The sequence below is a fragment of the Diaporthe amygdali genome, assembly GCF_026229845.1.
Source record: "Diaporthe amygdali strain CAA958 chromosome Unknown NODE_13_length_1014660_cov_65_381101, whole genome shotgun sequence".
Lineage (NCBI taxonomy): Eukaryota > Fungi > Ascomycota > Sordariomycetes > Diaporthales > Diaporthaceae > Diaporthe > Diaporthe amygdali.
The window spans coordinates 720,716-741,601 of NW_026517033.1; the positions used below are offsets into that span (position 1 = coordinate 720,716).

At 52.6% G+C, this 20,886-nt stretch overlaps 7 protein-coding genes across 7 annotated transcripts; 3 read left to right on the forward strand and 4 right to left on the reverse strand.

Annotated features, from left to right (window-relative positions):
- Positions 1-433: 433 nt before the first annotated feature.
- J7T55_003860 (uncharacterized protein) lies at positions 434-1,687 on the reverse strand (the record flags this gene model as incomplete). Its single annotated transcript, XM_053143212.1, has 1 exon — positions 434-1,687. One exon carries the CDS (start codon positions 1,685-1,687, stop codon positions 434-436), a length of 1,254 nt encoding a protein of 417 aa, XP_052994105.1.
- Positions 1,688-2,161: 474 nt separating this feature from the next.
- J7T55_003861 (uncharacterized protein) lies at positions 2,162-4,164 on the forward strand (the record flags this gene model as incomplete). Its single annotated transcript, XM_053143213.1, has 3 exons — positions 2,162-3,127; positions 3,187-3,476; positions 3,543-4,164. The coding sequence occupies 3 exons, from the start codon at positions 2,162-2,164 to the stop codon at positions 4,162-4,164; spliced, it is 1,878 nt and encodes a 625-aa protein (XP_052994106.1).
- A 418-nt stretch (positions 4,165-4,582) lies between these two features.
- On the reverse strand, positions 4,583-5,548 carry J7T55_003862 (uncharacterized protein; the record flags this gene model as incomplete). The annotated part of the gene is made up of 1 exon (XM_053143214.1): positions 4,583-5,548. One exon carries the CDS (start codon positions 5,546-5,548, stop codon positions 4,583-4,585), a length of 966 nt encoding a protein of 321 aa, XP_052994107.1.
- A 603-nt stretch (positions 5,549-6,151) lies between these two features.
- Positions 6,152-6,620, forward strand: J7T55_003863 (cupin domain protein; the record flags this gene model as incomplete). The annotated part of the gene is made up of 2 exons (XM_053143215.1): positions 6,152-6,177; positions 6,245-6,620. 2 exons carry the CDS (start codon positions 6,152-6,154, stop codon positions 6,618-6,620), a joined length of 402 nt encoding a protein of 133 aa, XP_052994108.1.
- A 981-nt stretch (positions 6,621-7,601) lies between these two features.
- Positions 7,602-9,313, reverse strand: J7T55_003864 (sugar transporter stl1; the record flags this gene model as incomplete). Its single annotated transcript, XM_053143216.1, has 2 exons — positions 7,602-9,166; positions 9,226-9,313. The coding sequence occupies 2 exons, from the start codon at positions 9,311-9,313 to the stop codon at positions 7,602-7,604; spliced, it is 1,653 nt and encodes a 550-aa protein (XP_052994109.1).
- A 2,994-nt stretch (positions 9,314-12,307) lies between these two features.
- J7T55_003865 (repressible acid phosphatase) lies at positions 12,308-13,741 on the reverse strand (the record flags this gene model as incomplete). Its single annotated transcript, XM_053143217.1, has 1 exon — positions 12,308-13,741. The coding sequence occupies one exon, from the start codon at positions 13,739-13,741 to the stop codon at positions 12,308-12,310; it is 1,434 nt and encodes a 477-aa protein (XP_052994110.1).
- A 2,769-nt stretch (positions 13,742-16,510) lies between these two features.
- J7T55_003866 (uncharacterized protein) lies at positions 16,511-19,761 on the forward strand (the record flags this gene model as incomplete). Its single annotated transcript, XM_053143219.1, has 8 exons — positions 16,511-16,531; positions 16,601-16,901; positions 17,079-17,254; positions 17,314-17,459; positions 17,517-18,072; positions 18,146-18,574; positions 18,643-19,230; positions 19,303-19,761. The coding sequence occupies 8 exons, from the start codon at positions 16,511-16,513 to the stop codon at positions 19,759-19,761; spliced, it is 2,676 nt and encodes an 891-aa protein (XP_052994111.1).
- Positions 19,762-20,886: the final 1,125 nt, after the last annotated feature.

Genomic DNA, 20,886 nt, shown 5'->3' on the forward strand with positions numbered 1-20,886 from the left:
TCAGCTTTTTCTCTCACACCCTCCTCACATAAACGCCAGCCTGAGGCCCAGAAAAGGTGTGTCACTGAAGGGATGATCAGCTGAAAATTTAAGGTATTGAATCATGGTTGCATCGAAGATCACAAAATCTGACTAGAGCAGCGGCACTTCAATATCTGCTAGACTCGATGCAACTGAATTCGCGGAAACAAAACGGTTTTATACAGCACTCCGCTGTAGCGGGTGCTTCGTTTGATCATTTCAAACAATTCTGGTTCTTGTAAGGTCATGAACACAATCTTGTTTTAGAGTATCCAGAGACTGAGTGAAGAGCTTATGTGTCCAATGTCTCTTAGTACAGCGAATATTGAGGTCTATGGGCGTGGCTTAAAAATGGTGATCTAACCTCAGTGATCTCGAAAGTTGATCTCACCGTCGGAATCTACCGTGAGCCTTAGGTCTCTCGATCTTGTCCCAAAATCCCAAGTATGTGCTCAAGTAGTTCATCTGAGTTAGGCCCAACAGGATTGGCCAAGTCCACAGCCTCCATGGCATCATCCGGGGGGTATATCAACTTCTGATTGATGAACTCCTTGACCTTCTTCGCCTGGTAGCCCTTCAAATCCACCTTCCTCTCCCATCCCCGACCAATTACAGCACCCCAAGGGCCAAGGTCGAGACAGCAGATGTATGCAGCCTGCGAGTACTCCACCATCGGTTCGCCCAACAGACCTGCCGCGGCATTGTGACCAGAAACGCGGCCGAGCTGGAGCGCATGCTGGCACGACATCAGAGCATGGTGGTCTTTTTTGTCTGCCAGAGCACAAGCGGCATCACCAGTAGCAAAGACGTGTTCGGTTGACAAGGTTTGAAGATAACTATCAACGTGGAGGCGAGAGAGGTTGTCCTTGGGCCCATCAATCTGCTGCGTCAGGGGTGTTGCCACCACTCCTGCAGTCCAGATAGTGGTCTTGGTCTCGATACGCTCACCGGATGTGAGAGTTAAACCCTCGGCATCCACAGATGAGACCGCTGCTCCAGTTCTGACTTCTATCTTCAGCTCTTCTAGGGCTTGGGTGATGACGGGCCGGGGCCCGGGTCCAAGGCCAGGCCCGAGCTGATCTGCGCTCTCAACGATGATGACGCGAGGGTTGGCAATGTGTCCAAGGAGACGCCTGGGTAGTTCGGTTGCAAGCTCGATGCCGGTGAAGCCGGCTCCGCACACAACAATGGTATCGCGAGCAGGACTTTTGGGGGCGGCTGCGAGGCCATTGAGATGCTCCTCGAGTCTAGTGGCAGATTCAAGAGCATCGATATCGAATGCAAACTCCTGGAGTCCTGGAATACTCTGAGGCTTTTTGACCGAACTACCAGCTGCGAGAATGAGGCGATCGTAGCTGAAAGGAGTTGTCAATTTCACATTTGATGTAGACCGGGCGTGAATATAGTGCGCTTTGGTGTCAATGGTTTCGACCTTGCCTTGGAAGAATTCAATGTCTCCAGAGCGTAACAGAGCACCAAGAGGGTGAGTCATGCTGGCAGCGTTGGCTTCGTACAGTCTTGGACGAAGAACCAAGCTTGGCTCGGGAGCGATGACCAATATCTTGATTTCTTCCTCTTGATTCCTGAGGTTGATGAGACGCTTAGCTGAAAGGGCACTCCATAGACCGGCAAACCCAGCGCCTATAATGATAATTTTCTTCGGCATTGTTGTGAGAATCTGAGGGGTGTGAATAAGACGAGAATAAACCTTTTTACCGTGGAATGTGATTTGGTCAGATTAAGATGTGGACATGGCATATTGAATGCGACCAGCTATTTATTACTTCCGCTGAGACCACACACCGTGTGCTCGGTGTCGTCATCAGGTGAGACATAGGTTGGCAACATCAAAGGTAGTCTTTCATGTCCGCGCTTTGGCGTTCCGGGTTTCCAACGGTCACTTAGTACGCAAATACAGCATGGTGGCACGTGTTATAAGAGAGGCGCGAAGTATGTGCAAGCGTTACCAGCTTGTGGTGCGGGCGCCCGCTGACGGTAGCACACCGGATACCCGCATTGCCGCAACGGATACCCGAATAGCCTACCCGGCAGGTTCCGCCTCTCTCTTTCTACTTCACACGCAAACCCAAGATGAGTCCCCATTTAAGCCTTGTTCCTTAGCCAGCTCACTTCCAACTCAATGCCCGTGAATGCTACCAGTACAGCGACGTCACAGGCCCGCGGAGCAACGCGCTCCTCTTTGGCTTGTCTGCCATGCCGCTCACGCCATCTGAAATGCGATGCCACACGACCACATTGCAACCGTTGTCTCGAGGTCGCAAGAGACTGCCACTATGCCCCGTCACGTCGAGGTGGACTGGATCGTGCCGCGCTAGCAGAGAGGCGCAAACGGCTCGCAGCGGCGGAAACCATCACCCCCGACTCCACGCACGACGGCCCTCCGCAAATAACGCCCGTGGTTCGACCGCATCGGGAATCAACGTCTCGACTTGTGGAAATGCAAAATACTTCCAATGACTTGATTATACCGGATGGCACTGGATTGAATAATGAAACTTCTACTCCGATGTCACCACGAACACCTCGGACCCAGATTGAAGACGTTGAGACAGATCCTCTGGTTACCTCGTACTATAGAAACTTTCACAAGTTTCACCCATTTCTTCCGCCTCGGAAGACCTTTACACATGTTTACAATGATCCGGCCAAACTGTTTGATCTTACACCACTTATCGCTGTTATGCGCCTGGTTGGACACATATACGCCGCTCAAGAATGGTCTGTCCAGCTAAAGGACCACGCTGAGGCCTGCATTTCGCAGACGCAACCAACAGACCCTGTACTTGTTCAGTGCCGTCTGTTGTACTCTGTTGTGTTGTTCTGGCATAGCTACAAGACAGAAGCCAATTGCCAGATGAAATCTGCAGTGAAGCTCGCCCTTGACCTGGAAATGTACCGGCAAGAATTTGCCAACGATCACGGTGCTGGAAATCCCGTGTTGGCAGAGTGTTGGAGGCGGACATGGTGGATGTTATATATTGTGGACGCCTACTACGCAGGGACGTTGGGAACAATGAACTTTGCCGTTGTGGATATCGACGCGACCGTTGATCTCCCGTGCGAGGAGCTCGAGTATGAGTCAGGAGTCAGTTCTGCGATCCTCTTGACTGTGTTACTTCTGGCCAGAAAGCTGACTTACTCCAGCGAATTCCAGTCTCGAAGTCCCTAGCAGACTTTGACTGCCGGGAGTTCGCCCCTGAGGGCTCCTCGTTTTCCTCGTTCGCATACCTGATCGGTGCAGTCAGGTGTGCAGCATTGGCGATATCAACCTCGCCCAAGATTGCAGCCAAAGAGGACTCAGTGGGTATGATTCAGTCCGCTGACTCCATCATTGACGCATGGTCACTCTTGCTTCCGAAAGACCGCAAACTGGTTATGACGAAGACCGGAGACATCGACGAGCTCATGTTTCAAGCACACCTGCTCATTCATGTGTAAGAATTCCACATAATCATTGTGTCCAATTGTTATATGACTTTTCCTGCTGACAATACCATTAGAGCCACGATCGGTCTGCATAGGCCGCTGTCTGATCTCAAATTTAACCCCGTTGAGGATGTCTCAAGCTGCGCAAGAGAGCCGCCTCCGGATAATCCCACACCGGATCTCATCAACGTACACACAGTCCGTGTACTAAAGTCAGTGGAAGCACAAATACGTCTCCTGGCATTACCAGCTCGACCGTTCCATCACACTCCCTTTGTTACCTGCATGGTCAGCGAAGGGACACTGGCCCTGCTCTCAGCCTGCGCCTTCCAGCTAAGCGGGAAAGAGTTGGCGATTGCCAGAGATCAGATCCGAATGACTATCGGTTGCCTCAAAGACTTAGGCGAGTTCTGGCCGAGGACTGCAAGCAATGTAAATGAAATACAGACTATTGCTCGTCATGTGCTGAGGCTCGGTGGCTCCAAACCCCCCACCAGTAGCAATACGCGCAAGTCGAGCGATGTACCGAGCCTCTCAGGTGCTGAAAGTCTTGAAAGTCTCGAATCTGCAGCTGAAGCTTCTAGTAGTTCTGACAGTCTCCTGGGATCTTTGGGGTCGATGGAAGATGTCTGTGGGTGGTACAATCTGAGCGATCTAGGCCCTGAACTAGAGCAGTGGATGGGCAATGAGCTATGATATGAAAAATTATCTATTTGAAGCAATTACAGAGTGTAGAGGAAGCCTATGTAGTGGTTCAAAGTACGCACATCTACTACCTAAGAAACTGGGCTCGTAATATTTTACTGCTAGAGAAGGTTGTATGCAGTAGAATGGAGTTTACTTCAGAGAGAAGAAAACTCCCTATATTGGTCGTATCAAGAAATTCACACGCTTGCGAAGGAAAAAAAAGAGAGAAAAAAAGAAAGGAAAAAAGTCGCTGAAAATAGCTAAAACGAATGAGAATTTGTCGAATTCAATCAGCTGCTGAATTCCAACCAAGGCCAGTTGGAGACCATACTCGACGCTATTCGACAAAGTAATTCAATTAATAGTAACTGTCCGTCCGTATATCCAGTTCTAACTATCACGTAGAATGGTTACTGTTAAGGTCAATTTAGTCTTCCTGGATGGCTTCCACAAAATTGACTACCACCTTCGGTCCCCGATTTCTCAGCCGCGCATGTGCCCATGCCTGTTCCGCCTCATCGACTGGGAATGTCTTTACTGCCAGAGCCTCGATCAAACCATCATCAAGCATTCCAGCCAGGCTGCCCAATCTCTCAGAATTTGGCGACACGATGAAGTGCTTGTACCGCACGCCAGGGAGGCTGGCAGACTCAGCAGGTTCACTTCCCCCGAATGCCCAGGGTGGTGGCGGATCCCCGACCGTGATGATAGCCCCGTCTTCCTTGATAGCTTCCCAAGACCTGGTCAGAACATCTCCACCCACCGTATCAAACACCAGGTCTACATCCTTGACCTGGTGCTCCCAGCTCGAACTGTTGTAATCAAGAACTTCACGAGCCCCCAGCTTCCGCAAATACTCGTGATTGCGTGGCGAGGCCAGAGCAATGACATGGCAACCGGTCATTTTGGTGGCGAGCTGTACAGCCAAGGACCCAACTGCTCCAGAGGCTCCCGTGATTAGGACTCTCTTGTCGGGTTCCGCCTTCCCGTGGTCCACGATCGCCTCCCAAGCGGTTAGAAACGGGATCGGCAGTGCTGCAGCTTCCTCATGAGACAATGATGCCGGCTTCAGGGCGACCTCATCAACAAGACAGATGGCGTATTCAGCCTGGCCCTCGCCGCGGTTGGCTGAGATGAGTGCAAAGACTTCCTGGCCGACTTCCAATGGCCCATGATAGTCGGGACCTGTGGCGGAGATGACCCCCGATATTTCATGTCCTGGGATCCGAGTCGCGGTGTTATAGAGCTCGGGCCAGAGCACCTCGTCTCCAGTGATTCCTGCAGCGTACACTTTGACGAGGAACTCGTTGCGACGAGGGGCGGGCTTTACCATGGAGTCACTAGTAGTAACTCGCGGGGATGATACGTCCCCAAGGACTTGGATGGCCTTCATTGGGCTTAATAAGAATTGTTTGAATATCGAAGGTGCTAAGACAACGCTATGGAGGAGACAACGACATATTCACTAGGGCTGGTAGAAGATCATTCGCGAGGGAGGCGTTTTTAAATTCTTTTGGCTGTCCTACTAAGTAGCCGTCTGCGCGTGTCGGGAACCCTTGAAGTGGCGTCCCGAGGAGAATATCCGTCTGAATTTGGGGATCATGCTACAGCTAAAAATAATGATATGAATGGGTCGTGCTATGGTGAATAGCTCTCGAAAAAAGGAACATGTCAGAAAAGGTGATAACCGAATGAGCTAGGGGTCGGATTCGGACCTGTGGTCGAATACCCGGATACCCGCCCGGGACGGGTACCGCCCGACCACGCCGGCCTCGCCGACTCGCATCACATTTGACCGGTCGACATGTGATACATTTCCTTTCATCCACCAGCTCGTACCTTGACATGTCTTCTATGATCCTCGTTGAAATAAATTAGCCCCTTGGTACCCGTGTACAGAAGCCGGCTGCATCGTCCTATCAAGCCCTGTATTAAGACGACAACGAGTGTTCAACTAGTGAACGAGTCTTCACAGAGCGCATCACTTACGTTCACTATGGAGTCCAAAGAAACAGACGCACAGTGAGTAGTGTGTTGGGACTTCTTTGCTAGTAAGCGAGATAAAGTACTGAATATAGCCACCTCACAGATCTCGGCCCTGCGAGACCATCACCATCCTATACGATTACGAGCTCAAGAACGCACCTGGGAAGTCCATCGTCGGCCTCGAAGTCACATACCCGCCAGGCGGCTTTACCCCACCCCACACACACGCAGGAGCCACAGTCGTGGCGCATGTGACCGAGGGGAGCATACTGAGCGGCATGAACGGGAATCCGCCCAGGGTGTACGAGGCGGGAGAGAGCTTCATGGAGACTCCCAGCTGCCACCACACGGTTGGGGAGAACAACAGCATTGAAATCCCTGCGAAGCTTGTTGCGATCTTTGTTGTGGATACTGAGGTTGTGCGCAAGGGCTACGAGGGTCTGACGGTGATTGATGAGGAATGGGTAGTATCCAAATAAATGCACATATAAGCCAGGAGGACGACAGGTCGCAAGGCCCCTAGTGGTTTGGAGTAAATCTTAAAAGAGGCCTCGCGAACCAGTCCGAGGAGAGGTGTTCCCGTGGCGAAAATGATGTTTGAAACCACTCACGTACACTATGATGTAACACTACACTATGCTTGAAGCCATGTGCACTAAGAAGTTACTCAGATATTTGGCAAAGTCGGGCACATACCGGTGATCACCAGTTCTTCTCCGCTCTATTTCCGTTTTGTAGCCTGGGTGCGTGATACTTTCCATCGCCAACAGGCTGTCAGCCGCGCACGCAACTTAGACGAGACGGCAGTGTGGTCTAAGCCGACAACCCTACGTGAATTCCCATCATGGTAGATGCTAGTATGTCCCGACAAAGCTATAAATATTGAAGAGTATATCTAAATCTACTTGATCCAAGGCACGGAACACATGCAACAACAAAATAAAGCAGAGGATGAAAAGGGGAAACATTGGATAATTAAGGCCGAGTATACTGCCAGCGGAACTGGGACGTGAAAACTTTGTCAGTTTGTCAGTGAGAGAAATTCCCGAGACGATTTTGACTGGGAAGGCTAGAATGTGTAAAATCCGATGTTTTCGCGAACAGCCTCAACAAATCCGCTCATCTCGGTGTTTGCAAAGTGCGTGCAACTTTTTCGAGTAGATACGCTGGACTTGTGCGCTCACCACTAGACTAATTGGCAGAACAACACGCATGAGACATTTCGTCAAGCAGTTTTGGGACCAAGGTCTAGTCTGGTCTCCTTGATCATTCGGGTGCGGTGTCCACAGAATAGTAAACTCGGCGGCGTGATTATAAAATTGTTCTCTTCTTCTAGCCGTAATAGCCGTATCACTACCTCCTCAATCTCCTCCTACTTCTCCCAACAAGATCAGGGTATCTATTGTTGACCATAAAAATGAAGTCCAAAACTATTCCAAATAGACCTAGTTGCTAAACACCTAGGCCTTCTCCTCATCGTGCTGCACTAACACACCATTACCACCTTGGGAGGACGAACCATTGTCCCCGTGGCTAGTGGTAGCCTTCTCCTCATCGCCGTGCCGCCCCAGACCGTGTCCATGGGCACGGCCCTCCTCGGTATCGGAATAGTCGACCAGCAGCTCGCCGTTCTTGCCGTACCGCCTCGGCTCGACCTTGGCCTGGTGCACGACCTCGAACACGCCCTTGAAGCCAGGCGAGACGTTGTGGAAGATGCTGTCCATCTCCTCGAGACTCCGGTACGCGGTCTCGGGGTAGAAGAAGTAGACGGAGGGCACCATGAAGGCGTTGATGACGGCGAAGATGATGTAGGTCTGGTAGCCGATGGTGTCGAAGGCGACCGGGGTGATCATGACAACCATGAAGTTGAAGATCCAGTTTCCAGATGTGGACAGCGCGTTCGCAGGTGCACGGATGCGGAGCGGCACAATCTCAGCAGGGTAGAGCCAAGTCATACCAAGCCACCCGACAGCGAAAAACGTGTTGAAGACGAACAAGAAGACGATGCCCGCTATGTTGGCACCTTTGTTGTTCGGGTCCGAGTTGACGCCCGCCAGGATTGCCATGGTGGCCGCCTGGCCCACAGCGCCGAAGAGCATGAGCTTCCTGCGGCCGACGCGCTCCACGAGGAAGACTGCAGGCCAGGAGGCGATGAAGTACTCTGTGCCGTTGAGGGCCGCGAGGAGACGGGACATGAAGTCGGACATGCCCAGGTTGCTGTAGATGACGGCGGCGTAGTATGTGATGAGGTTGATTCCAGAAATTTGTTGGAACATTTGGTTGATATAGGCGAGGAGTGTGCGATGCAGATTGCGGTCCTTCCCCATGGTGAACAGGTCGGCGAATGTCCCCTTGGACATCTCGAGAACGGTGTCCTTGATTTCGTTGAACTCGCTGTTGATGACCTTGTCGCTGACATCCACGTCGCTCAAGGCGGCGAGGACCTCACGCGCCTCATCCTCGCGTCCTTTAAGGATGAGCCACCGAGGAGACTCAGGAAGACCCGGGATGAAGGCCAGGATGAAAAGACAGAAGACAATCTGGAATGCCAAAGGGAATCGCCAAGCCACGGAACCAGGAGCGAAGGAGAGGCCAAGATCAACCCAATAGGATATCATGATACCGCCGGTGATCAGGGCGCCCTCGATCATGACGAGCTTGCCACGCTTGTGAGCGTGAGAAGTCTCGGACTGCCAGGTTGGGACGGTGGACGTATTGCCTCCGTTTCCTAGGCCGGTGATGATCCTGCCAACAATGAAGTGAGGGAGAGTGTATGCCGAAGCCTGGAGTGCGGCGCCAACGAGCATGATTGAGGTTCCAAGCATGATCATTTTCTTGCGGCCAAGGGGATTGCCGATAAAGATGGTGATGACAGCGCCGAGGAAGCACCCCAAGTTGTAGGACGCGACGGCAATGCCTTGGTACGTGGAGCGGGTAGCTGAGTCTGGGCCAGCGGACGGGTCGATATCTGGGAACTGAGCAAGGAAGATGGGCAGGGTCAAGATGCCACCCATGACACCTTGGTCTAGATTGAAGGTCAGCGGTGATTCTGAGCGATGTCAACGAGGACGATGTGAGCCGTACCATATCCAAACAGCAGGAAATCACAGCCTGCAATAACGCCGACAGCCCAGTTCAGGGAATGGCCCCTGAGGCCGTAGAATTTCTTCATGGTGAAGGCTTTTGATATGCTGTGAGAGACAGAGCTCGGATGTGGGCTGCTGGAAACTCTTCCAATGCTTGGATTTGTACTATCAGAAGCGGATGAGAACCGGTCGGGACAGGTGGAGTGTGACAAGGTTCGAAGTTATTATATGATGGCCACGTTGAACATGTCTACTATACTCTCCCGGTACGGTGTAGCTGGGATGAGAGATGGACCGGCGAAGGCGAGGTTGGTGGTGTAAGCACCATGAATCAGACTAAAACTGTCGTCGAGGTATGATGCCAAGTTCGGGTTGCCCCAAGAGGGAAGAGAAGTCATAAAAAAGAGGCAATGCCTGTAACTACTGCAGCCGAGCCGAGATCCTGGGTGTCTTGGAGCAGCGGCATGAGGGCGAAGTGTAGATTTATAAGAAGCGTGTCAGGCGAACCAGGCACGTCGCCGCTTGGACGGCATCGAGGTACCACCAGGAGCCGCTGCACAGACCAAAAAAAATCCAAATTGTCGGGTGAGGTACGATGGCAACGTACCAGCCGAAGGAGGGGACGTGAGTGGACGGAGAAGGCCGAGTTCGACAGGCGGGTTACCAGAAAAGGAAATCCGTGAGACGACAGGCTTGGGTAAGGGAGGGGGCCTAGCTTGGCGGGTGTCTGGGGAATTGGGGGATTTAGGCTCTCATCCCGCTGCTGTTGCAGGCTGGGGTTAGTGGTGCAAGCGGTTTGGTAGGTAATAGGCTAGAGTTAATGATGCCCCCAGTTTGTGGAGATCCCCATCTGTGTGTGTATGGATGGGTCCGGGGTCGAAAAAGCTGGGGGAGTGAGATGGGGACGGGCGACGTCATGTCAGGCAGTTTGCAGCTCCTGTGTGCCGTGCATTGTGGGACCATGAGCTGTGGTGTCCCCTGGAAACAAGCCAGTGCAGCCAACAAAACCTTCTCGACGTCTGAATACGCCTGAGCTGGCGAACGGGTCGAAATGGGTCTTGGGCTGAGATGGGCCGATTGCAAGGACAAGCAGACAGGGGAAATAATTGTAGATGAAGGGGCGGTGGCCAGCAACGTGTTGATTGATCGACAATCGATGAACGACTGCAGGTTGATTGTAACTGCATGTCGTCTGTTCATCCACCACGTGAAGGCAAGGGAGAAAGTCAATTCAGCACTGACGATCCGAGTGACAGATGCTGCTGCGCATGCACGTTCCAATGTTCTGGGCCACTGAAGATCGATTGGAGGCTGAATGTGCTCAAGGTTGTCTCACAGATCTATCCGACCTCAGCTCAGGGGAAAAGACAGCATGATAGTTGGTGACAGTGTTGATCGTTCCCTTGTTGACACTGCCACACGATATACGATGCACTCTGTCCCTTCCCACTCATACAGTAACCTCACATTCCTGCCTCTCCATACTGACCAAAACCGCAGGCGCAAGCGCTGAATGCAGTGTGCAACTGCCCTCGGCATCCCGACCAATAGAGTTGACGTCATGGGGCATCCCAGTCTGCTGCAGATCCGCTCTTTCCCCATGCTCAGCACCCGGATTTTGCCCGACGGATGGACTGAACTGTACTGAACTGAAGTGCCTGACTCCCCACCTGTACTTGACTCCCCGAACCCTGGACCTTGAAGAAGAGGTACGAGATGAAACAAAACTGCACCAGACAAACACCTCTGTAGTGGCGGCCGAGGTGGGCTGCCATCTTCTCTTAGCAGCAGATATCACTTGACGAGGCTGTTAACTAGCAAAGAAAACTTTACCTAGGCAAGGTTCATCTTGCTGTATTTGGAGATGCCCCAATCCTTCAATCTTACCAGACCAAGCGAAGCTCACGTCTTTCATCAAAAACCTGCTGTCGGAGCCTTGAATGACCAGGGCAACCACGACAGCCTCCTTCGGAGCGCAGCGTAAAAGTTTGACTGCACGATCCCAGATACACATCAGTGGCTGTAGGATTCACGCTGTCTCCACCGTGCTGAACGATCGCTCTTCGCGATGGGCAACCGCGGTAAAGACTAAACGTCTCGCTCGCCAGCCAGCCTTCGCCGGCCTCATATCAACTCACCGGCCCGCTGACGTCGTCATTCTCGGCCTTTTCGCGGCGGCGTATCACGGCGGCGGGTCCCGGGGCTGCATCCTCCCACGCGGCGAGATCCCTGCGATCGACGGCCCTTATCCACATTTTCCATGAAACCCGCCGATATGCGCGATCTAGAAAACACGCCGAGATGCTCTGATGTGCGATGAACGAGTCCCTTCATTTGAGGGTCCTCTCTCGTCATCTCAGACGTCGCTTGTGCTCGACTGGAGTCACGGGGCAACCTTCCACTCTTTGATCATGCGTCGACAAACCTCAAGAGCAAGACTCGGGATGTTGTCGTTTCGTCGCGTTGCGCCAATGATGTCGAAGGATATGGTGAACTGTCAACCCCGAGGTCTTTCACGTTCCTGTCAACGTGCGTTGTTGACGCGTTATAAACCAAGCGGCCTGGACGTTCCTCGACCAGCACACATCCTACGATCCAGGTTTGCCCGTTACCCTCTACATTTCACTCCGACCCAGCGGAACTGGCCGGCAAGATTGAGAGCAGAACACAGTCGCTTCATGGCTGATCATATCGCCAGTCATCCAAGCCTCACCCTCGAATCCGCCAAGCAAGAAGCAAATGGGAGCGAAGATAACCATCGACGCTGGCCTAACCTGGCTACGGCACTTGGGGGCGGTCGTTGTCTGCCTGGCCGAGTGGCTTAATAATATCCGGACTTGTCGACAGGTTCCAGTCACGCAGACAGTGTCGGCGAGCCCGTGATCTGCTTGCGCTCGGCAGTAATCTCAGTCAGCGCGTGCAAGTCTCACATGAAGGGTGACAAGAAAAGGGGTTGGCTTCTTCCGGAGGCACCCATTTGATCACTTGACTGCGGAGCGACTCGCGTTGCTTCCCTTGCTCTCATTAAGTTTTTCATTATTTGTGATTATGGTAATTACGTCGACGCTTCCTGGGTATCTCTACTCCTCGTCAAACAGATTCCTCTTGCCAACGAACGTCCCGTTCTCAGCCTTGTCCGAGTAAAACGTCACGGAATCCGTCGAGTTGTCATACTCGGACGCGGTACCACACTTCTCCGAGAATCCGCTAAACAGATCCGCCCTGTCCTGCACCCATGTCTCAAATGTCGACCTGGAGCAGGTGGTTCCGGGCCCATCGCCGCAATCCGGCAGTGGCTGCGGCGCATTGTTGACCAGCACACGGTAGTAGTCCCCATCCTCGTACCCATAGCTGCCAGTGCAGTTAAGTCTCTCAAAGGCAATGTTAGTCATGAAAGGCAAGACATGGCTGCTCTTCCAGGCACGGCGGTAGTTGATCCTGTCCAGGGGCATAGTATCATTGATGGTCGCCTCGGAACCGCCAAACGCCGAGTTGTTAAACAGGCCCATGGCCACCAGCACCGTCGGCGGCAACTCGCGATGCGTGAAGCTGACATACAGGTCCTGCACGTCCGAGCTGTCCGGCTCGGCCATCAGCAGCCCAGCGGTCGCGTTGACCCATGGCAGGCCGATGGCCCCGGTTACCTCGCTGCCGTAACCGACGTTGTAGTGATATTGCACGTCCGCGGTGTATTCCCACGCCAGCCAGTCATCCGGGCTGAACAGGTCGAGGTCGCAGAACGGCGAGCTGCCTCGGATCACGGACTCGTACCCGCATAGCTGCATCATGCCGTAGACGTCGTCGGACGTGAAGTTGAAGGCGGGCGCCGCGGCGTTGAGCCGCGCCACGATGGGCTTGGTGAACTTCTTCAAGTACACGCTGCTCTGGTCGCTACCCGCGCTGGAGCTGTACTTGGGGCAGGCCTTGTAGGGGGTCAGGTTGTCGGCGCCGCCCTCGTCGCTCTCGTAGACAGACACCAGGCTGATGGTGTTGTCCTCGCCGGCGGGCTCGAAGCCCCGGATCAGGGCCTTGGCCGACTCGTACGTCCGCTCGGCCGAGCTGGCCCATATCTTCTTGGGCAGCTTCAGGTTGGGGTACCGGAAGGACATGCTGGCCCCCAGTTGGGTGGCCTCGAGCTTGCCGACGCGTGTGAGCAGCTCGCTCTCGGCCTCGCTGATGGGCGGGGACCACTTGCTCAGGAAGCTGAGGTCCGGGATCTTGGACCAGTCTATCGAGGTCTTGTTCTGGAACTTGGAGATGAAGGGCTCCATGTACTCCTCGTAGTCGAAGTCGTTGGCGTAGATAGCAGCATGCCGCACCAGGTAGGCTGCGCGAACGGGCGTGCATCCTTGAGGCGCCGCAGGGTCTATCTCCGGGTCGAGGGGCTCGAAGTAGGGTGCCACGCCGCCAAGGTGTTCGAGGGGGTTGAAGGCATAGTTGCTGAACAAAGGCACGGCGGCTTGGGTGAGAGGGAGCAGGAGAGCTCCTCCCAGCAGGTTGGAGGCCACATGCATCGTGGGAGCTGGCTCTCAGGAGGTGGGATGGTGTGAGGGCTGGAGACCTAAGCTGAGCTGAACTGAGCTGAACTGAGCTGAACTGAGTTGAGCTGGCCAAGATCTGGTTTTCATGGAGGCAGCCGGGAGGAGAACAAGCATTTTGTAGCTCGCTGGTCAAGCTTTGTTCTCCGCCAAGGTGATCCCAGCGCCGTTAATGATCAAGGCACAGGCCATTGATGGGCCAAGGCCCAGAGAGGCAAGGCAGAGAGGCCTGTGGTACCGGGCCAGTGTGATGTCAAAGGGCAGGCCGGAAGATCCCCTGGAACCAACTGTTTACATTACATTATCACATCTGTGCCCGCAAGATTGGGATGACGACATGGGGCGTAGCATTCTCAGGCACAGCGCCCAGTGGGAGCAAACGACTGGGGCCTGTAAGTGGTGCTGGCAGGCTGAGCCCCACTCGGCCAGCTAACGGCAAGGTCCAGTTAAGCTTCGCCCAGCCAGCCCAGCCCCCTGGGAGAAATCATCCGAAAGCACGCTTGGGCTGATGATCTGCCGGTAATAACAACGGACGGATCGGGGTTCCATCAGACGTCATGTTGATCTCAAGTCACAATTTCTCAACCTTGCTGACCGCCTGAACATTTGGGTCATCTTCTCCCCAAAGCTGGGCCAGATCTTTTGGTTTGATATTGTTGGCCTGGATATAAATGACCTGTGCTCAGGCCTGCATCGTCATACCCAGGAATTTAATGTCTTTTGGGGTACTCGGTACCATATCCATCTCTCGTGAACCAGCTCCCCCGTCACGGCGCGGTCCGATCGCGACGCGTCGCTGGGTGTTTGCAGGTTTGCCTCGGCTCCGTGTCAAAGGAACAACCACCGGGCTTTCAACGACGGTCGACTGTCTGAATGTATTTCTGATACACATAATAATGATCAATTCGAGGCACTCATGAACATTGATTCGCTCGCATCAATGTCCACCTAATAAGCTGGTATCATCCAAGTTTTTCACTCCGGCCGGCGATGACAGCTGCCAAGAGAATTTCTCACCAAACTGCCCTATCATAGCACCCTGCTTTCGAGCCATGGTGTGTGCTCTGCACCGTTCCCATAAACATCTAGCGCTCTTTAGTCTCCCAGTGCTATGCCTCAGCTGGAATTATCCTATGGCCGCATTCAAGTGCCGCGACATCAGCGCATATGAGTTAAATGGGTCTATTGTTGTGAGGAAAATCCGAACGATCAGTGCATGCACTCCACACTATGGACAGGGACCAGAAGAATAGGTGTGCGACTCGAGGAAACCCTCTGTAAGATCAAGCTTACACGTGGTTAGCCCGTCTTACCTAGGCACAAGATATACGGTCCGATCAGTGTTCTCGACACGAATACCTAGTCTGCGTCTGGAAGCAGTGAAACGCAAAGGACCGTCCAGTACGTTCTCGTTCGATCATGTAAGTTCCAGATACAGGATATTCATATGTGAAGAAGCAAAGCCGTGAAGTCATCTCCCAGGGACAAATGACTTGCGCTCAAACCCAGTGTGCCAGCCGATTCAATCCACATATTTACAGCCTCGCATGTAGCAAACATTTAGGGTTGGCCATGTGGTATTGCCAGAAAGACCAGCCCTATGTGTCTAGAATTCGGCTTGTACTGGCGCCAAGCCGATTTTGTCAATAGGACGATGCTGGTGGGTCGCGAATGCAACCCATCCGCCCCGGCGACGTGCATGCAGAAGCCGGTCTTATCCCCGCTCGTTCAGCCGCAAATCCTTCACACAGTGGTTTAATAGGACATACCAGTAAGATTCATTGAAGGCGAAACTTCGACATTCAGTCACCAGATGCCACTCAAGCATGGACTTTCCTCCGCCCCGCCGTCGTGAAACATTGCCGGCCCGTCTAGGAGGTGCTCAACAGCAGCATACGCAACCTACCGCTGTTCCAGGTACGACGTATGCCCCTCCGCCGGGGCCAGGCTATAGTCATCATGCGCAGGTGAGGCTATCCGAATGTTCGGCATATAATGCGAAATATGCGACTGATTCTTTCCTCCAGCCTGTCTACTATGCACCGGTCTTTCCGACTGGTCCCTCGTCAGGCCCAAGACCAGAAACATATTATCCCCAGCAAGCATTTTATCCCCAGCCACCGGTCCACTACGTTCAAGCGGTGGCCACAAGGGTAGAAAATGATCATTTCTCACCAGCACCTCAGTCAAGCTCCTTGATTGATGAGGAACTCAATCGTCGGCGAACAAGCGAAACCCCTCGTCACAGGTCGCCATCGCCGATAGTGGTTGAGCGGAGAAGCGACGCAAGATCTCGATCTAAACGAACTAGATTCGAAGACGATGACGAATACAATTCCAGCAGCGACTCGTCTGAATCTGTGGAAAGGGTCGTCATTCGATCATACCATACCTCCCGCCGCGAATCTGGATATACTGAAAATGATAGCTCCACAGTCTACTCTTTCTCTCCTTCTCGCGCATCACGGGCGCCATCTTCTTCTCGTGAAGAGGATGTAGAAAAATCCGAAAATGGCTCAGTACCGCAGGAGAATGGAACACCACGTGTTCGGGCTACTTATGTTTTCGAGTCTCGGTATACTGGTGAGAGCCGTTTGGGAGACCCGCATACTGTGAAATTGTCTGTGCAAAGGACTACCGCTGTCAAGCAGAAGCATCTCTTCAGATGGATGTAGGTCTAATGCTCCTTTTCTGGAGCCACCAATCATATCTAATAGGTCTGGCAGACACACCACACGATCTTCCATGGACTTTGATGATTTTGCGGTAATTATAGAGCAGTGTTGTTTCTATGGCGGCGTCTGCTAATAAGAAATGTAGACTATCGCATCCCAGGTCCCTACCCTGAACGTTTCAGAGAGGAAAGCAATTGCCCAACTTCTCCCTCGCGTCAAACGCAAGTTCGTCAAAACTATACAGACGTCAAACGGTAAAGATGTACAGTACATGGAGCCATCAGTTGTTCCGTACAAAATACCCGATGGCGGCAAGGATCGCAGTGTCGTCACTCGGACCGCGATATGGGTCTGCCTTCCGTACTTCAGTCTTGAGAACTACTCTGGTCTACTCTCTGCTGAGAAGTCATCTGAATTCCCCGTCCAGACGCTTCTTCAGGCGCAGTTCTCAAAGAGTGCCCGTGAGCGCGACATGCAACAGGCAGTGTGTCAGAACGGCCGGGCAGCCAACGGACGTTGCTTCCACATCGCGCAGCTGTGGTGCCTAATAATCGACAAATGTAACCTACCTTCTCCAATTTCCCTTCGCCTTTCTTGCGCACGCATTGGAACATGGCACTAATTCGTATCATTTGCAGCTCTGCTCCTGACCTATGGACGGATGACCGAAGATACACTTTGTGCTGAGTCCAGAGGGAGCATGACTAAAATTGCAATAGAGAATGTCATATCCCCAGCCAAGTCACGGCTGATGGTATCCTATCGCGGATCTGTTACTTGGGCATTCCTCTTGGAAGAATGCCAAACCTGGACAGTAAGCTCCACTACCTCCAGATCTTATTCAAACGAGTGACGATCGCTAACATGATAAAGGACTTCTTGTCTCACTTCCGAGAGTTTTGGCCTAGGCGAGTAGTGTTTTTCATAAACAAACGCCAAATCAGTGCAGAAGACTGGCCCAGAATCTGGCACGGCGCCCAACGCGTCAACAAGAATTTGGTCATGGACGTTGATATCGGGTAAGCCGAGATGATTCTTCATCTTCTCTCTTCTCTACGAGACTAAATGCAAACCAGACCCGATCCCAAACCACCTCCACGACGTCTTCAACAATTGCCAGGTGGTACCCAAATTTCAAGCACTCAAGATTCTACGAAGAACAAACAGGCCAGTGGGCCTCAAGTTAAGTCTAGCGTCGAGCAGGCTGAAAAGCTTTCCCCGGACTGGAAGCCAGATCATGCAAGCAGGACCAACTCAATCCCCAGTCCTGAGTCCATTTCGATCTTTGCATTCCTTGAAGGGGTCTCGCAGCCCTCGGGTGTTGACGAATCAGTCTTGAACGAACACCTCCTCGAGGTCGAAGACTTCCTTCTGAACCAGACAAACTTTACTGATCGTAAAGCCTACCGAGGTTGTAATCCTTCTTCCCGCAACGATGTTTACGGAATATTGGAAAAGCGGGGCTCTCATCTGAGCCAATCCTTGGATTCCTCAAGCAAAGACCAACAAGACTATGAGGAAGACGTGGACATATTCAATGCTGCCGACACTATTTTTCGGTTCTTCTTCCCGGCGCATGTAGAGGTGGCAACTGTGGGCAAGTTCTGGGGTGCCTTGAAATTTCTTGTGGAGGTGAGAACCAAGGGCTTTGAAATGTCTTTGTTGTTTCAAATGACGTTTAAAAATTGACTGATTTCTCGAGCAGCATCCTAGAGAGGGCTCTCCGCTAGCCAAAAGGATTCGCAGGCATCGTTCCTTTGTCATCAGGGTTATGAGAAGTCTAACCGTCACCATCGCTTCATTCAACGAAACCTTTGGATACTCGGATAGTTCTAGCCAGATGAACATGACCATTCCCGACGACTTCAAAAATGCCTGGCTGCATCTTACGATGAGTCTCATTTTTGTTCCATACGATGAAGTTATGAGCGAAACTCTCCTTCTTATTGCTCAGCTGCTCATTGAGGGAGGCATCGAGGAGATCGTCAAGTCAATGTTCACAAAATCTCTTACGGAGAATGCTGTGATTCTACCAATGGAACTCTTATCATTGATGAGCCTGAAGATGCTTCAAGATTCGACGGCAGGTCTCCCTGACATCAGTCAGACATACTCCGCGTATCTTGAGTCTGTGGTTAGTAATATCTCCAAAAAGATTGAAGCATTGCTCCGCACACACAGTTGACAATTCATGATGACCAGGCGGCCGATATTGCAAACAAGCCTTCGGATCGATTACATGAACGCCGAATAGGGCTCCTGAAGCAGGAAATCACGGTCATACAGAAAACTCTCGACGCTCAACATCGAATCATGGATGTCCTAGAAACGAACTCCAAGCCACAAGTAGCAAGTAACGAGTACATGACGTCTATGGACAACCCCAACATCGGGTATGAGAGCTACAGAAGCCGGGTCGAGTCAAGCTCAAGGCGCAACTCCCCCAGGAGCAGGTCCTCCCCAAGGACTATCGACGTCTCAGTGAGATCGCCCATGTACAATGCCGAAAATACAAGATCCCACACATATGCCAGATCTAGATACCAAGACAACGACTTTTCAAATCGGACAGTAACATATGACCGAGACAACCGTACACACTCCGCTTATTATGACGAGGACGCACAAGTGTACTACGACACCACCCAGTCTAACCCTGACTTCAAGCTGGCACCTACAGATGCGGGTGGATATCGCAAGCTGTTTACCGAGGAGTGTTTCCGACACATTGACCGTCGAAAGCGGGAGTTTGGCGAGTTTCGATACCAAGCCTCGCTGCTGGAAGAAGAGGTTTGTACACCACTCCAACTAGTGGACCTACAGCTTTGCCTCCCTGAGCATGTATGCTGACAGTGTTTGCAGAATCAAAACAAAGTCGAGACTACCAAAGACCGCCAGGAGCGCGCCATCTATGCATTCACCATCGTGACTGTCATATTTCTCCCACTGAGCTCTATTGCGAGCATATTTGGCATAAACACAAAGGACGTGCGAGACATGGACCTTGGCCAGTGGGTGTATTGGGCCACAGCCATCCCGGTCACGGCGGCTGTCGTCTTCTTTGGGCTGCTTTGGACCGGTGAGCTGGGTAATATCCTCCGCTGGGCTGCCTCATTTGGCTCGCATGTGAGGGGTGGCTACCAGAGGATTCCCGATGAGTATTATGATGGAGACGCTATGTATGACCGCCGTGTAAGGGCTGCAGAAATGGTGAGAGTCGTGGAGAGGGAGAGGCTGGGTGGTTACCGTAGCCGGTCTCCCTCCCCACCACCGCCGCCGCCGCCAGCTTTTGTCCGCCGCCAAGTCTTTTATAACAGATGAGTGGGTGCAGCAGAGTCACTAGGTTGCATGAATATTGTATGAAAGATCGCCCTGTCTGGTCTTCTGATGAACAGCATGAGTGAGAGAACTACATATCGGTAATACGACCACACTAGACACTAATGCTAAAATTCTTAGCTTTCATCGCATGTTGTTTCCCTCCCTGACTCTGCGCGACGGTATCTCCCCTCGTCAACGCCATAACCTTCTTGACTTCCCACTCCCAAGCAGTCAGCTGACTGTCCTCGTCATCGTCTCCGTCGCCAACCAAACTCTTCATGCGTGCATTGCGCTCGGGCCTGACAAGAAGAGCCAGACTGAGCCGATCGCGAAAGCGCTGTGCACCCGGGGCATACTTGATACGATGAACATTGCTGCGTAGCAAGCCACCCGTCCACTGGACCATGGCGTCGCCGAGATTCACCACCAGACAGCCCGGACGCGGCCGCACCCACAGCCAGGCGGAGTCATCTGCAGGGGACCGACCGGGGGCCAGGATCTGAAGCCCGCCGAGCACGTTTGCGAGCAGGGTGATGGTTCCAAAGTCGGTGTGGTGGATCATGCTTGTGCGGAGGTCCTCTGTGGCTGGACTTGCGAACGCTTTGATTAGGCGGACGACAGTGCCGGAGGGCTTGGTGGGCTCCTGCAAGGATGTGAAGGTATCCGTCGGTAGACCGAGCTGGGTCGCGATGGCTGAGCTGATCGTGGCGATCACACTTCGGCCATGGATCAAAAACGAGGTGAAGAGTTCCAGGTGGGTGTGTACGAGCGGCGGGAGCGGCTGCAGAGTCGTGTTTCCCATGAGGCCGTCCTGGCCCACATTGAACCATTCAAACCGATCTGGTTCGTCGGTCTCGGTTTTGGCAGAGCCACGAGGTTTGAACCTTTCATGTGTAAGATGGGCATGGAATTGAGACTCCAATACCAAAAAAAAAAAAAGAAAGAAAAAAAAGGATCAAATCCAGGAGAGTAGCTTACCCGAGAAAGCTTCTTGGGACATCGTGCAGGTACTGCTCTTTGGTCTCCCTTGGGAGGTCCATGATGTCTCTACCGGCCAAGAAGAGCTGATCAATCTCCTTTATCAACTGATTTCCCAGCACGTCGCCATCCAGGTCGAGCAGGAAG